The 16664-nt window shown below is 40.6% G+C and overlaps 1 protein-coding gene across 1 annotated transcript in view; it reads left to right on the forward strand.

The window, feature by feature from the left end:
• Positions 1–16664, forward strand: part of sh3rf2 (SH3 domain containing ring finger 2) — a 145554-nt gene that overhangs the window by 74762 nt on the left and 54128 nt on the right. The window contains exon 4 of the mRNA XM_028812783.2: positions 12497–12793. Within this exon, the coding sequence (XP_028668616.2) occupies positions 12497–12793 (297 nt within the window). The remainder of the gene's footprint in view (positions 1–12496; positions 12794–16664) is intronic.

A 16664-nucleotide genomic window follows, 5' to 3' on the forward strand; every position in this document is an offset into this window, starting at 1 on the left:
TTCTTCATACAATACCAGAGCTCCTCTCAAGGCACCCTGTCATATGCTTTCTCCAGGTCCACAAAGACGCAATGCAACTCCTTCTGGCCTTTTTTATACTTCTCCATCAACACCCTCAGGGCAAACATCACATCTGTGGTGCTCTTTCTTGGCACGAAACCATACTGCTGCTCACTAATCATCACCTCACTTCTTAACCTAGTTTCCACTACTCTTTCCCATAACTTCATCATTTTTATCCCCCTGTAGTTACTACAGTTCTGCACGTCCCCCTTATTCTTAAATACTGTATCGGCACCAGTACACTTCTTCTGCACTCCTCAGGCATCCTCTCACTTTCCAAGATTCCATTAAACAATCTGGTTAAAAACTCCACTGCCATCTCTCCTAAACACCTCCATGCTTCCATAGGTATGTCATCTGGACCAACGGCCTTTCCATTTTTCATCCTCTTCATAGCTGTCCTTACTTCCTCCTTGCTAATCCGTTGCACTTCCTGATTCACTATCTCCACATCATCCAACCTTCTCTCTCTCTCTCTCATTCTCTTCATTCATCAGCCTCTCAAAGTACTCTTTCCATCTCCTTAACACCCTCTCCTTTGCTTGTATGTTTCCATCTTTATCATTTATCACCCTAACCTTCTGCACATCTTTCCCAACTTGGCCCCTCTGTCTATCCAATCTCTACAGGTCCTTTTCTCCCTCCTTAGTGTCCAGCCTCTCATACAACTCATCATATGCCTTTTCTTTAGCCTTCGCCACCTCTAGCCTCACCTTGCGCCTTATCTCCTCGTACTCTTGTCTACTTTATGCATCTCCCTGACTATCCCACTTCCTCTGTGCCATCCTCTTCCTCTGTATACTCTCCTTTACTTCCCCATTCCAACACCAGGTTTCCTTTTCCTCCTTCCTCTGTCCAGATATCATGCCAAGCATCCTTCTTGCTGTCACCCTTACTACATCTGCTGTAGTTGCTCAACTGTCTGGTAATTCCTCACTGCCACCCAATGCCTGTCTCACCTCCTTCCTAAACTCAACCTTGCAGTCTTCCTTTTTCAACTTCCACCATTTGATCTTTGGCTCTGCCCTCACTCTCTTCCTCTTCTTGATCTCCAACATCATCCTACAGACGACCATCCTATGCTGCTTAACTACACTTTCCCCTGCCACCACTTTGCTGTTTTCAATCTCCTTCAGATTGACTCTTCTGCATAGGATGTAATCTACCTGTGTGCATGTTCCTCCACTCTTCTACATAACCCTATGTTCCTCCCTCTTCTTAAAATATGTATTCACCACAGCCATGTCCATCCTTTTGGCAAAATCCACTATCATCTGACCTTCTTCATTCCTCTTCTTGACACCATACCTACCCATCACCTCCTTGTCTCCTATGTTCCCTTCACCGACATGTCCATTAAAACCTGCTCCAACCACCACTTTCCGTCCCTTGGGTATGCTGTTCATCACTTCATCCAACTCACTCCAAAAATCTTCTTTCTCACCCATTGCACACCCAACTTGCGGGGCATATGCACTAACAACATTCATCATCACACCTCCAATTTCCAGCTTCATAATCATCACTCTGTCTGACACTCGTTTCACTTCCAAAACACCCTTGACATACTGCTCCTTCAGGATAGCCCCTAACCAATTTCTCCTCCAATCCACACCATGATAGAACAATTTGAATCCACCTCCGATCCACTTGGCCTTACTCCCCTTCCATTTAGTCTCTTGCACGCACAATATATCAACCTTCCTTTTCTCCATCATATCTGCTAACTCTCTCCCCTTACCAGTCATACACATACCAGTCAGACACGTCTCCCCCTCTTCTTCTTTTTCGGCCAACAGTAGCCCAATTTCCGCCACCACTCTGTTGTCTAACAGTACTGGTGGCGGTCGTTGTTAACCCGGGTCTCGACTGATCCAGTATGGAAATTTGTATTGTTGTCCGCATATTGATCTGGCAAAATTTTACACCAGATGCCCTTCCTAACGTAACCCTCCCCAATTATCTAGGCTTGGGACCGGCACAAAGAAACACACTGGTTTGTGCATCCCCTGTGGCTGGGGTATTTGAATCTCAAGTCCAATAATGATAAAATGTCACCCAAATACTGACATAACAAAATCACACAAAAAGACCATCCATCATCATAATTTCACTGCACTGGGGCCCCTACCTACACAACCACTCAGCAAGTCACAACATACATAGATTAGTGTGCCCATGCATTATGATGGCCTTGGGTGAAACCACACAGATATCAGGGGCCAGTTTAGCCTCACCAGTTCACCTAATCTACACATCTTTGGACTGTAGGAGGAAACCCACACAAACACAGGAAGCGCAGGCAAACTCCATGCAGGCAGCACCAAAGACTTTAACCCAGGTCTACTTGTTGCAAGACTTCTAAGGTAATATCAAAAGGCACTTTTCTAAGCAAACAAGAATGCCATACAAAAGGACACACAATAACAAGGTAGAATGAAAAGGCATTTAAAAATCAAATTCATGAAAATCAGACACTGAAGAGAGACTGCAAATGTCCCAGAATTAAGTCCATCCATCCATCTATCTATCCATCCATTTTCTAATGCACTTATGTGCAGATGTGGGAGGAGTCAGAATATAAAATAATGTCCAGAATTTTGATGTAACAATGAGCATTTACTATAAAAGTCTCAAAACAAAGAGCTAGCAAGTACAAACACTCAAGGTGAGTGTGAAACATATGATCATGGATTGACCAAGAAAGATTCACAGATTAAAATCATGTAGATCAATGAAACTGTACAGCAACACATGAAAATTTGCCTCCAATAATTTTAGGTGGTTTTACAGTTTATACTGAATAAACAAAAATGACAGCTTTTTAGGTGTATTACAATTTAAAGTTCCAATACTCTGTCACAGGCTAAATTAATAAAATGCCATAAAGCAGGAATGTCAAACTCAGACCCTGGAGGGCCACAGTGGCTGCAGATTTTTGTTTCAGCCAGCTTCCTAATAAGCAAATACTGCAGCTAATGAAACAAAGTTCTTTTTCCTTACATTTAATTGACTTGATTTTTAAGATCTAAAGCCCTTGTTTCTTTTAATCTTAACCAGAAACCAAATTGTTAATTAGATGTGAAGTGCGGTAACCAGCTAACTAACTCAAACATCTCAAACTCAGTTTCTGGAGGCCAGCATTTTCTAAACAGCCACACTGTTAATTGTAAGCCATTTGTTGCCGTAGTGAAACACAGTAGTTAATTCTGATCATTTTCTTTTTCTCACAGCACCACCAAAATGTTTTGTGGACCAGACCAGATCAACATTTCTCACATCTTCATTTTTTGTTTTCAATATTTTATTGAAACAGATTTTGCATCACTTATAGGTGCATAAGGGATTGAACTAGCTGGTCAACTGTTGGCTTGCTGTACATCTCATTATCGTTTGGATGCTGGTTAAGAAAAAAGAAATGTTTAAGGGCAGTGAATCATAAAAATCAAATCAAATAAAAGGAAAACAAAAGACATGTGTGCCTTTAGCAGCAGGAATTGGTTACTAATTAAGAAACCGGTTGGCCTGAATGAAATCCTGCAGCCACTGCAACACCTCCAGGATTTCAGTTTGATTCTGCTGCCATTAAAGTATCCCAAGACATTCTAAAATTTAGGCTGAAAATATGCATCTTTATTCAGCAATGAGCTTTTTCCTCACTAAATATATTATTTTGAAAAATTCCATTAGTGTATAATATAAAGAAACACAAGGAAGTAATGTAAATGGTTCCAGCTTTTTGTTCACGCTGGGGAAAAGTGCCTATTGAAAATGGATGGATAAAAATTATCACTGCATGTGTTCAGTGAAAGCTATGCCAAAATGAATTATTCATGCGTAGTAAGATATGAATTTGGTCCCAGCTTTATCATTTGCCCTCAGGGGAAGCCCAGCTTGGGCTCCTTTTGTCCAGTGCTTCACACACATGACTCGGGTTCACAGGTGCCATGTTCACTTTACACAAAGGAAATGGCAATTGCAAAAACTGGAAGCAGAATCTTGAAAGGTTAAATAAGTCAAACCAATATTTCTAATGCAATGTGTGCCCCATAGACCAAGAAGCAGTCTGATCATCTGCAAGGACTAACGTTGCTTGTCATTTCTAGGGCTTTTAAGGTCAGAAAAGCTCATGAGTTTTACATACAAGTTTAAGGGCTGGCATCTAAGGAAAAAAGTCTAAACTGAACTTATAAGGCTTATTGTTAAACTAAAGCAATACCACAAAGCAGGGAACAAAAGTTAAAATAAGTAAATGCTACCAAACTTTATACAGTGCTTTTCATTGTAATTGCCAACCAAGATGCTTGACTAGTGAAACATTAACATTTTAAAACTCACTCAATATAATTCATTTTTTACAGAGCCACGCTAATGATCTCCTATGCAGCAAATTTAGAGTCACTAATTAACTTAACCAGCACATCTTTGGTGATGTCAAGGGAAATCAAAGCACTCATAGACACAGAGAGAACATGTAAACTCAACATAGATGTTGTGCAGATGCAGAATTCAAACCCAGAATACTAGATCCATGAGACAATATCACTGACACCATGTCACGCCAATTAGTCACATACCAGTATGAGCTCTGACATATTAAGTGACTTCATGAGAGAGATAGGTGATGTTTTGGTAAGGAAGAAGCCTCCTAAAACAAAGCCCCCAAACAAGAATGAGATTATGGGCCCCCAACCACTCACCCTTCATGAGTAGCAATAGAAAGGTGGTCTGGTAGAGAGAAGAAAAAAGTCACTGTCAGCTTGTATACAGCCAAATCTCAAAAGATGGGTGGGATGACAATTGACTTTGGACAGCAATGGCTATCTGGTACAGGATAGCTTTCCCTCAGTCCCCTATTACTTGCAACCCTTGATAGCAGCAGTAGTAGCAGTAGCATTAATATTATCATAGTACAATGAAATTCTTACTGGCATGTAGTACATAAAATACAATTCAGCTTACACGAATAAGGCTTACCACAGTGGCCTTAGTATACTGCATCTCAACCACCTTAGACACCAAATGAATTGGGGTCATGTTGAATTTGTAGCCGTGTGCTTAGAGTTTGCTGCTATTACCATATAGGCCACAATTCTTTACTAACTAATTATAGTGCCAATGTGAACACCATCCCCAAATGCTTGACTGGTATAATTATTTATGTACTGACATGTCTACATTTTGAGCACTAGCAAGTTCAATGATTCAGTGACTTGCTCCATGTCACACTGTGAGTGTGTAGTGGTAGAGAAGAAGCTCCCAGAACAAAAAGGAACTCAGAGGCTGCCCACCCAGCACACTGTGGCTGAGGGTGCCCCTCATAATTTTATGGCCAAAACAAATGTTAAATGTCAGCTCATACTGTCAAATTTCAAGCATCAAGATGGCCTTCAACAATTTACAAACAATAGGGGAACAACGTTGAAATGCATGAGGGGACACTAGAGGCAGAAAAGTATCCGAATTCTGTGAACTCACTTGTGGTCAAGCTCTTCTAAAATTTTTCCCTTTTTATATTTTTTGCTTGCTACCCTCTGTGGTAGGGTTTAAACTGCTATGTTTCAGTCCATCATCCTTTATCAATTACGCCTCCATTCCTAAATCATCTTACTTTATATAACACATTTTCCATGATAACACCATTTCAAAGTAATTGACCTGTTGTAGGATCTAGTGATGGAGCCAGAACATTCAAGCCTCTTGTTAGACTTACCCACTAAGCCTGGGGAGTCCAAATCTGATTCTGGTGGGCTGCATTGCCTGCAAGTTTTCCTTCCTGACACTTTCTTTATAAGTGACCAATTTCTGCTGTTCTTTTCCCTTCACTTTAGTTGCCTTGCTTTTTAAGACTCCGTCTTCTGAATTGCTTTTTATTCCTTAAAAGGCAACCAAATAGAAATGAGTTGTGAAGTTAGCCAACAGATGAGCAGCTATGTCAAGGTCCTCAAACTCTAACCAATTTTATCCCAACCAGTTTCTTAATTAGAGGCCGATTCTTGTTGTTAATTAAATCCATTATTTAATTCCATGACTTGTTGGTGAGGAGGTGGATTGGTGGTTCTGACGCTAGGGATCTATGCCAGCAATCCAAAGGTTGCCAGTTTAGAATCTTATAAATGACAGAAGTGATTCCACTCTTTTGCACCCCTGAGCAAAGTGCTTAACCTGCTCTGTCCTGGGTATAATGTTAACCAGCTACCAGGGAGAACTTGGGGGCTGGTGGCATGATTGGCACTCCAGCCACTGTAAAAAAAACTCACACTTTTTTCCATTCTATCCAAATGTGTGTGCTGCTTTGGTGTCACCCATTGCATGGTTGTACTCGGGTCCTAATTCAGGATCCTAAGGTGGTTCATCTCATGTTGGGTGCAGCAACACACTGTATCGGTGCATGTTCCCAACCTCTTCTTGGTGCCCTCATTCTGCCACATTTCCAAAACTCTTCATTTTTAATTTTTCCTTCTTAAAATGTTTTGAGGCCCTGGTGGTCATATGTTGGGTTGTTTTCTACCTCATTATTGTTTGGCTGTTATTTAAAGAAAAAAGAATCAATTAACAACAACAACATTTATTTATATAGCACATTTTCATACAAACAATGTACCTCAAAGTGCTTTACATGATGAAGAAAGACAAAAAGTTAATTCTTTGGATTTTTGTTTATCATTGGCTGAGCTTTCAAAGTAGTAACTTCCTTTTAATATATGACATGCCTTATGGAAACAGTAGTATTTCAGCAGTGACATTAAGTTTATTGGATTAACAGAAAATATGCAATATGCATCATAACAAAATTAGACAGGTGCATAAATTTGGGCACCCCAACAGAGATATTACATCAATACTTAGTTGAGCCTCCTTTTGCAAATATAACAGCCTCTAGACGCCTCCTATAGCCTTTGATAAGTGTCTGGATTCTGGATGGAGGTATTTTTGACTATTCTTCTATTCAAAATCTCTCCAGTTCAGTTACATTTGATGGCTGCTGAGCATGGACAGCCTACTTCAAATCATCCCATATATTTTCAATGATATTCAAGTCAGGGGACTGTGACGGCCATTCCAGAACATTGTACTTCTCCCTCTGCATGAATGCCTTTGAAGATGTCGAACTGTGTTTTGGGTCATTGTCTTGTTGGAATATCCAACCCCTGCGTAACTTCAACTTTGTGACTGATGCTTGAACATTATCCTGAAGAATTTGTTGATACTGGGTTGAATTCATCTGACTCTCGACTTTTACAAGGGCCCCAGTCCCTAGCCAGACAGCCCCACAGCATGATGGAACCTCCACCAAATTTGACAGTAGGTAGCAGGTGTTTTTCTTGGAATGCGGTGTTCTTCTTCCACCATGCAAAGCACTTTTTGTTATGACCAAAAACATTTGCATACAACAAGCGACTCTGTTTGTGGCATGAGTGCAGAAAGGGCTTCTTTCTCATCACCCTGCCATACAGATGTTCTTTGTGCAAACGGTGCAGAATTGTAGAACGATGTACAGATACACCATCTGCAGCAAGATGTTCTTGCAGGTCTTGGGAGGTGATCTGTGGGTTGTCTGTAACCATTCTCACAATCCTGCACATATGCCTCTCCTGTATTTTTCTTGGCCTGCCACACCTGGGTTTAACAGCAACTGTGTCTGTGGCCTTCCATTTCCTGATTACAGTGGTACCTCAGTATACGTCCTTAATCCATTCCAGATCCTTGGACTTATACCAAACAGGACGTATACCAAACAAATTTTTCCCATAAGAAATAAAGGGAAAATGATTAATTCGTTCCCCTGAAAAAAAATCCTATTGTTATTGGCATATTATACATTGATAGGGTTGTATAAAATAATTTAAACACTGCTTAATACTAAAATACATAAATACAAAAGCAATTAGATGAAATAAATGAAAATTTAACCTCACTTTACTTTTTAATAACGTCTTTGTTTTTCACAATTGTAGATACCGTCGTTCTTGGCATACGGTATGCAGCAGCCAAGTCCCGGTTGCGCATGCCACCTTCATACTTTTCAACAATCAATTCAAATTTACATGAAAAAACACAAAATCATGTGAAAATTCACAGAGAGTTATAGCACGGGTTGTTCACTGAATGCTAGCAACTGGTGTACTGATGCTCATGGGCAGTTGTGGCTTTGTCTCGAGAGTGGGCGGTGTTCTAGCACGCGAGTCGTACACCAAGCAAAATTTTTCGCGTCCAAACAAGACGTATACCAAGTTGGACTTATTCCAAAGCGGACGTATACCGAGGTACCACTGTACATTCCTTACAGTTGAAACTGTTTAAACCTCTGAGATAGCTTTTTGTAGCCTTCCCCTAAACCATGATACTGAACAATCTTTGTTTTCAGATCTTTTGAGAGTTGCTTTGAGGATCCTATGTTGTCACTCTTCAGAGGAGAGTCAAAGGGAAGCACAACTTGCAATTGACCACCTTAAATACCTTTTCTCCTGATTGGACACACCTGTCTATGAAGTTCAAGGCTTAACGAGCTAATCCAACCAATTTGGTGTTGCCAGTAATCAGCACTGAGCAGTTACATGCATTCAAATCAGCAAAATTACAAGGGTACACAAATTTTTGCATAGCTAGTTTTTCACATTTGATTTAATTTCATACAACTACATACTGCTTCACTAAAAATACTTGTTCGGAAAACACTGTTATCTTTTTTGTTGAAAGTAGAGTAAATTATTATGCAGGCTGAGAGGGGTTTCCAAACTTTTTCATATAACTGTAAATAATTAAAATTAGGGAACACTAATTAATATAGAATAAAAGTAAAGTCCAAAGGCCAGGGAAGACAGAAAAAAAAAAAAACTCCAGATGGCTGGAGAAAAAAATAAAACCTGCAGGGGTTCCAGGCCACGAGACCACCCAGCCCCCTCTAGACATTCTACCTAACATAAATGACCTCAATCAGTCCTCATTGTATTCAGGGTTCTCATGGAAGAACTTGATGATGATGGTCATGTGGACTTCTGGCCTTTAATCCATCAATGTAAGGACATCATTGTGCTTTGATTAGGTGGTGGGAGTGCAGATCTCCACCACAGAAAACCGGAAAAAGAACAGAAGAGAAAATAGGGGTTAGTATGGATTTTGGAGCCACCATGAATAAAAATAATTTATTGAATATACATAGCTTCAGGATTTAACTAAGATGACGCTATGAGAAAGCCATGTTAAAGTAATGTGTTTTCAGCAGTGTTTTAAAGTGCTCTACTGTATTAGCCTGGCGAATTCCTATTGGCAATCTATTCCAGATTTTAGGTGCATAACAGCAGAAGGCCGCCTCACCACTTCTTTTAAGTTTAGCTCTTGGAATTCTAAGTAGACACTCATTTGAAGATCTGAGGTTAAGATTTGGAGTGTAAGGTGTAAGACATTCTGAAATATAAGATGGAGCGAGATTATTTAAGGCTTTGTAAACCATAAGCAGTATTTTAAAGTCAATTGTAAATGACACAGGTAACCAGTGTAGTGACATCAAAACTGGGGTGATGTGCTCGGAATTTTGTTTCCAAGTTAAGATTCTAGCAGCTGTATTCTGCACTAGATGCAATCGATTGATGTCTTTTTTGGGTAGTCCTGAGAGGAGTGCGGTACAGTAATCTAGCCGACTGAAAACAAAAGCGTGAACTAATTTTTCAGCATCTTGCAATGTTATAAGAGGTCTAACTTTTGCTATATTTCTTAAGTGAAAAAGTGCTGTCCTAGTAATCTGATTAATATGTGATTTAAAATTCAGGTCAGAGTTAATAGTTACCCCTAAATTCTTTACCTCCATCTTGACTTTTAATCCTAATGCATCAAGTTTATTTCTAATAACCTCATTATATCCATTATTGCCAATCACTAAAATTTCTGTTTTCTCTTTATTTAGTTTGAGAAAATTACTACTCATGCATTCGGAAACACAAGTGAGACATTGTGTCAGGGGTCTAAGTCTTCAGAAACGAGTCAATTAATGCACAAAGAAGTTAATTAGCAGCAAAAACATGATCACTAATTAAGAATATGGTTAGAATGAAAACCTGAAGCCACTGCAGCCCTCCAGGATCAGAGCTGGACACCCCTGCACTAGGCTGTAGATTAGATTAGATAAACTTTATTAATCCCATGGGGAAATTCAGATACATACGGCAGCAGAAACATAAAAAACAAGAATACAGACTCACAGGACAGATAATACAGCCAATCAATGAATCAACGAACCAATCAATCAATCCAGTGATAAATAAATAAATAAAATAAACTTAACAAGTACATCAGGTGGCATTGAATTGCCAGAGAGCAGTGGGCAGAAAAGACCCCCATAGGTGCTTCTTAGTACACCTTGATAGAATGAGCCTGTGGCTAAAAGTGCTCTAAGAGTGTGACTCCTGGAGGGGATGGAGAGGATTTTTGATGATGGCATCCACTTTTGCCACTATCCTCTTTTCCACAACAGTTTCCAGTGTGTCCAGGGGTCACCCTGTAATGGAGCAGGCTTTCCTGACAAGTTTGTTCAGGCATTGTGCTTCTTTTGAGCTCAGGTTACTTCTTCAGGAGACTGCAGCATAGAACAACACACTGGCTACTATGGACTGGTAGAACATTTCCAGCAGCTTGCTGCACACATCAAAAGACCTGAGTCTCCTTAAGAAATACAGTCTGCTCTGGCCATTCTTGTACAGCACCACTGTGTTGTCAGACCAGTTCAGGTTGTTGTTCATGTGAACCCCCAGTTCTGCACCACTTCCATGACCTCCCCCCATCTCAGAAGCTTCTTGGCATGCCGAAAGTCCACCACCAGCTCTTTTGTCTAGCTGATGTTAAGGTGCAAGTTGTTGTCCCTGCACCACAGGACAAAGTCCTCCACAACCTTCCTGTACTCTGATTTGTCTCCATTAATAATGCAATTATTATTAATTAAAATATTAATTAGCAATCAGCATAATTGTGTAATTTCTGACTCTACTTTTTACACTGGAGGATCACAGGAATCAGGGTGCTATGCCAACTCATTTGGGCAAACAGAAGCCTACACGACACACACATACATACACCCACATTCACAATTCTGTCACCAATTGATCTAACACTGACATCTTTGAGATTTGAGAGGCAACTAGGGGGTACCCAAGAAATGTTTAAACAGACACAAGGAGCACACAAACTCAACACAGTCAATGACCTGGCTTGAAATTGTGCCTAGAACTCTGGAGTTGGTTGAGCTGTCCCCATGAGGTCACAATGTACCACTGTCAGCACTAACAAGCATCTTTACTATGAAAGGCTGCCAAAGACGTAATGAATATTTAATAATAAGAGCAACAGCCCGTGATGGCTCACTACAAGTAAATAGATGTTGGGTTCAGGAGTGCCAGAGGAGCTTTTAGGTTTAAGCTGGCAATACAAACTGCAGGCTTTCAAAAGTAACCTGCTCACTATGAAAGTACTCACATTAATTTTAAAAATCACAACACTGCAGTGATAGATTTTTTTTCCTTTTAAGTAGAGTGGGTGGCCCAGGCAGGGGAGAGGGCACCAGTGCCCTACTTTAATCAGGCTAGATGAAGTCATGGAGGATGGTTCTGCAGAATCCCTCTTGTGATTTTATGTGTGGGCATCAGCTAATGACTGACTAATAGTGAGCGGCTGCTTTCCAGGCCCGGCTTGGTTGCATAAGCTTTTGAAGGACGTGTGCGAGAGCCACTGGCTGGGGGTTTTGGATCGCACTAAACCTGGGCATTTGTCAGGAGTTGCTGTTCTACGTACCGTGGGTGTCGCGCTGACCTGCTTTTCTTGCTTCTACCACTTGTTATGTATTATTGATGTTTGTTGTGGGCGATTAGAGAGCTCCGCTCGTACTCTGTTGCTTTCACCGTCTCTCTCTCTCTCTCTCTTTGTATTTCATAAACAGCTTTTCTATCAGTCCCACGCTGCAAAAAGAAAAAAAGACTATTGCTCATCGTTTATCAGTACTGCAGCGTTTTACATTTTGCTGACGTCATTTTAGGTTCCCGAAGTCAGCTTTCAGATAAATTAGATTTCTAATCAGAGCCAGCGTTTGGCCGTTGGCACTTCCACTCGTGGGTTACGTCTCTCCATGCCAGGCTGTCTTCGCTTGCATGCCGCTGCCCTTTTTCTAAATATCCGTGCCTCTGTCTCTTTTTTTTCATCTTTTCAGGCTTGCTGCTTCTGAGCGGAGGCACGTTAAAATTAGTGATGCTTCTTATTCGTGGTGGCAGGCCATCACTTTCGGGGCACAACTGAAAAGTGGTGTGAGGGCCGGAGAACACGGGGAGGAAACGTCAGCTCATCTCGTATTAAAAAAAAACAGTAATCACGTTTCACAATGAGGTGCTCATCTCTGATGTCTTCAAGGGTTCCGTGTCAAACGCTCAGTGTCATGCTTTTTTGTCTTTAGCCAAATTCCACTGCGGCAAAGCTTCTGGGAAAGGGAAAAGCGCGCAGTCTGCCAGAGTCTCGGAGCGCATTGAGGAAATCCTCCCGCAGCGGGCTTTTTAACGGCGGCAAGAAGAGCTCAAGGCAGCCCTCCATGACCAGCACTCTGAACCGGCTCAACCGACTTGCTCAGCCTCCTGGGAATGAACGCCAAGCCGTGGACATCAGCTCTCCGGTGCTGATTAGCTCCAGCAATCCGGCGGTCACGACGCAGTTCGGCGACTGGACTGGCGAGGGGCCTCCGGCCGCATCGTGTCAGGTAACGGCTCGTACTTCCACTTGGGGAATTTCTTTTGCCATTGTAGGAGTATGCAGAACGGTGTTGAAATCTACAGTTTCAGTTGGCTTGCTGTGATGTGTACACACACCTGTAGATAACTCGTTTTTTATCTGAAAGATTATAGCGGGCATGAATATTACAGCTTTTCAAACTCAAGATTGTGTGGCCTATCCGTTAAAGATGTGCAGGTGAATCCCACTCCCAGTGCAGCATCCTCGTCAGCACCGTTTTTGTGGCAGAATGATTAAATCTTATATGTCATGTTCTACAGGTAAATGGTGGTACACATGGGTTGATCTGTTTGTTTTCTAAATTATATTTTTCTTTGCCATGATTGGGGTGGCACTGTGGGGTTTCAGTGTCTTGGGTTTAAATCCCATGTGTGTGTGTGTTTAATTTGCATATTCTTCTCGTGTCTGTCAGTTAATTTCCACCTACACCCCAAATTTATGCATGTTAACTGTGAATTCTAACTGGGCCCATCCTGTGTACTCGTGAGAGCATGGGTGTGGGTTGTGTAGATGGGTGGGCCCCATGATATATTGCAGCTTCATTCAGGGTTTGCTTCATACTTGCACCCAGTACTGTTAAGAAAGGCTCAGCAACCCTGAGTTGGGTTAAGCCATTTTCAGAAAGTTATCTTATGGTAATTTCTTTTGGGAATCAAAGCATATTTAAACATAAATGCAGGAATCAGCTATTGACAAGACGCCAGTCCGTTACCATTTTAATCACTTTTATGATTCCATCCATCCATCCATTATCCAACCCACTATATTCTAACTACAGGGTCACGGGGGGTCTGCTGGAGCCAATTCCATCCAACACAGGGCGCAAGGCAGGAAACAAACCCCGGGCAGGACGCCAGCCCACCACAGGGCACACACACACACCAAGCACACACTAGGGACAATTTAGGATTGCCGATGCACATAACCTGCATGTCTTTGGACTGTGGGAGGAAACCGGAGCACCCGGAGGAAACCCACGCAGACACGGGGAGAACATGCAAACTCCACTCAGGGAGGACCTGGGAAGTGAACCTGATATTTGGATTAATTAACTTAGTTTATTTTGGTCAGTTCCACTCATAATTTTTATTATGAAAATGTTTGATGATAAAAAGAAGCATCAACCTAACAGTAGGTCAGTCCGTCCCTCAGAAGAGTTCAAGATCTTAAAAGCATTCATTGAATAAGGCATGTAAAGTGTGAGACAGAGAGGGCTCTTGGCTTCCTACCCCACCCATGACGAGGTATGGGAGGTTTTGAACTCTAATCTAACTCAGCACCATTTTTGAAATCTGCCCATCTGCATCTGAACCGATGACTCCCTCACTCTGTTTAAGAAGTGTTTGAAGTTACTCCTGTTCTGTGAATATTTTTCTAAGTGGTAATACGTTTGATGCCAGGTTCTTAGTAGCTTAGAAAAGAGCAACTAGTCTTATATTCTGTTTGATTTAGAGCTCTTCACTTGTGATGGTCAATTTTGTAACCTTGTTCTGTAACAGTCCCCACTCGATTATGTTGAGCTCTTTTGGATAAAAGTGTCTTCGGACTGAGTCAAATGTAAATATTAACTAACTAAAGCTCATTTTCATTCTGAAAAGGTTAAGTTAGCCTGTCTGCTGACTGTTTTCATCAAAGGTTTATTGAGGACCACTGGACTGTGTGCAGGTCCTTTTTCAGTACAACAGTGAAATCACTGCTTTATAAAATTCCACAACAGCTTGATGCTCCTGGCCCATCTCCACTCAGATGTGTCCATTAGGTGGTACTGATTAGCTGGTTCTGGATCTCAGTTTCGAATAGTTAGCCACATCTCATCCCACAGATGCTCAATTGATCTGAGATTTGTGGCTTAAGAGGCAACTGCTTTAAGATGAATTCATTGTACCGCTCCTGGTTAAGTTGTAGAACTTTGGTAACCTTTTGGAATGGAGTATTAGCCTGTTGCAAAAATCCATTCATAGTACAACTGTACACTGTGCATTAGCTGATCAACACCAATGTTCATATATCTTGTGGAATTCAAACAATGCTCAAATTATAACAAGAGGCCATTGTGTTCTGCAAAAATCCAACACTGTTACACAGTAACCTTCAGCTTGCATTATGGACAACTAGATGGACTCATGGAGTTTTTGTCTCCACCCCTTTAGTCAGCAGAAACCTAGATTCGTCAGATCAGGAAATGCTTTTTCCTACAGTCCTCTAGTGTCTAGTGACTGTTTTATACTGACATTTACCATACCCCACCAGTGATAAGTTATGATGTGTTTTGCATTCTGATACAACTCTTTGAGCATTAATTTTGTACTCTGCTGATGACTGACTGACTTCAACCTATTTTTTTTTTTCTCCTGAACAAGTTATGCCAGCCTTTGGTAATTCCTTTTATCAACAGCAAATTTTTGACTACAGGACTGTGGTTCATGAGTGCCAGCCCATTTTTAGTACAAAACTGACAATATTGCTTGTGAAAACCAATGGAATGGGCTGCTGCTGGGGATGTGTCTGTGCCAATGCATCTGATACTCCTATTCAAAGTCATTTGTGTCTTTATTCTTGCTCATTCTCCTTCTAAACTGCCACATTCAGACATGACATGTTGGAACCTGTCTAGCCACTTTAAAAGAAACTGTCAGCCCATATATTGTAACGGTGATACCATTTTAGCAGTCTTTTATTTGGGAAAGGCAAGAGTTGTGACAATTCAGTCTTTGCCCATGGAGGAAGAGACTTGGATAAAAATTAGTGATGGTAAGGTGTAAAGGGAACTCACTGCTACTACTAAATATTTCGCTGGATTAATTTCCAAAAAGCTGATTGCTGTTGTGCAGGTACAGTTGTTGACAAATTGTTAGGTTTAGTCATTCTTTGACAAAACTAAAGTGTAAGTGCAGTACCACAAATTCTTGTGTAATACCTGTAGTGCAATCACATTTCACTGCTTTAAAACAAAAATAAGAAAAAAGATACCCTTTGGTTAGATTCAAAAAGCCAAATGCATTTGCTTTATTGCATATTACATTTGTAGTTCAATACAAAAGAGCATAAAATTAAATTTGTATAAGCTAGGCTTGCTGTGAACCTCAACTGTATTAATTTCAATGAAGAATCTGGTCAAAACCCTCTTCATAGTTTTTGAATAAGTATTTTGCTTGCACTTTAACTAAGATATGTGTATGACAGTAAAACACTTGACTCAGTCAGTCTATTAAGGATGATTGCTGGTGCTTTGACAAAACAACAAATAGACACTATGGAAAACAAACAAACTGACACAATATGTTTAGAATACATTTATGTCTTTTAACAGGCGGCTTTTAATCTTCCGATAAAATACGCTACTGTATACACTTATATCTCAGTAGCCTTTAGAGGTGATCTAAGATTTCAGGTAGGTCTTACAAACCATTCAACTTTTGTAAATTAAAGCAATTCTCAATTGGTCTAGTGCAGCCTTTATAAAAAATAATGTGAAACTTAGACATAGCAAAGAAGAAAAACACATAAAGCATATGAGATATTCCATAATAAACCAAATAAATTAAACACAAAATTAAAAGGATCTTTACTGTCATATTGTTTGTGCAGGTATTAATATGTAGTGGAATAGGATGATTGATGAACAGGCACTCTGCAGGATTCCCAAGTCAAAGAAATCTTACAGTTCACCAATTGGCTACCATATGCTTTGGGATTGGATATATCTCCATAAATTCCAATAAACAGGCCTTCAGATATTGTTCTAAATACAAAATAATCCCAATCTGGCTCATGTCAATTTTAATATGCCATCACAAACAAATCTAGAATTTTCTTGGTGTCCATAATACGCTATTCCT

Source organism: Erpetoichthys calabaricus, chromosome 11 (genome assembly GCF_900747795.2).
Source record: "Erpetoichthys calabaricus chromosome 11, fErpCal1.3, whole genome shotgun sequence".
In the NCBI taxonomy this organism is placed as follows: domain Eukaryota; kingdom Metazoa; phylum Chordata; class Cladistia; order Polypteriformes; family Polypteridae; genus Erpetoichthys; species Erpetoichthys calabaricus.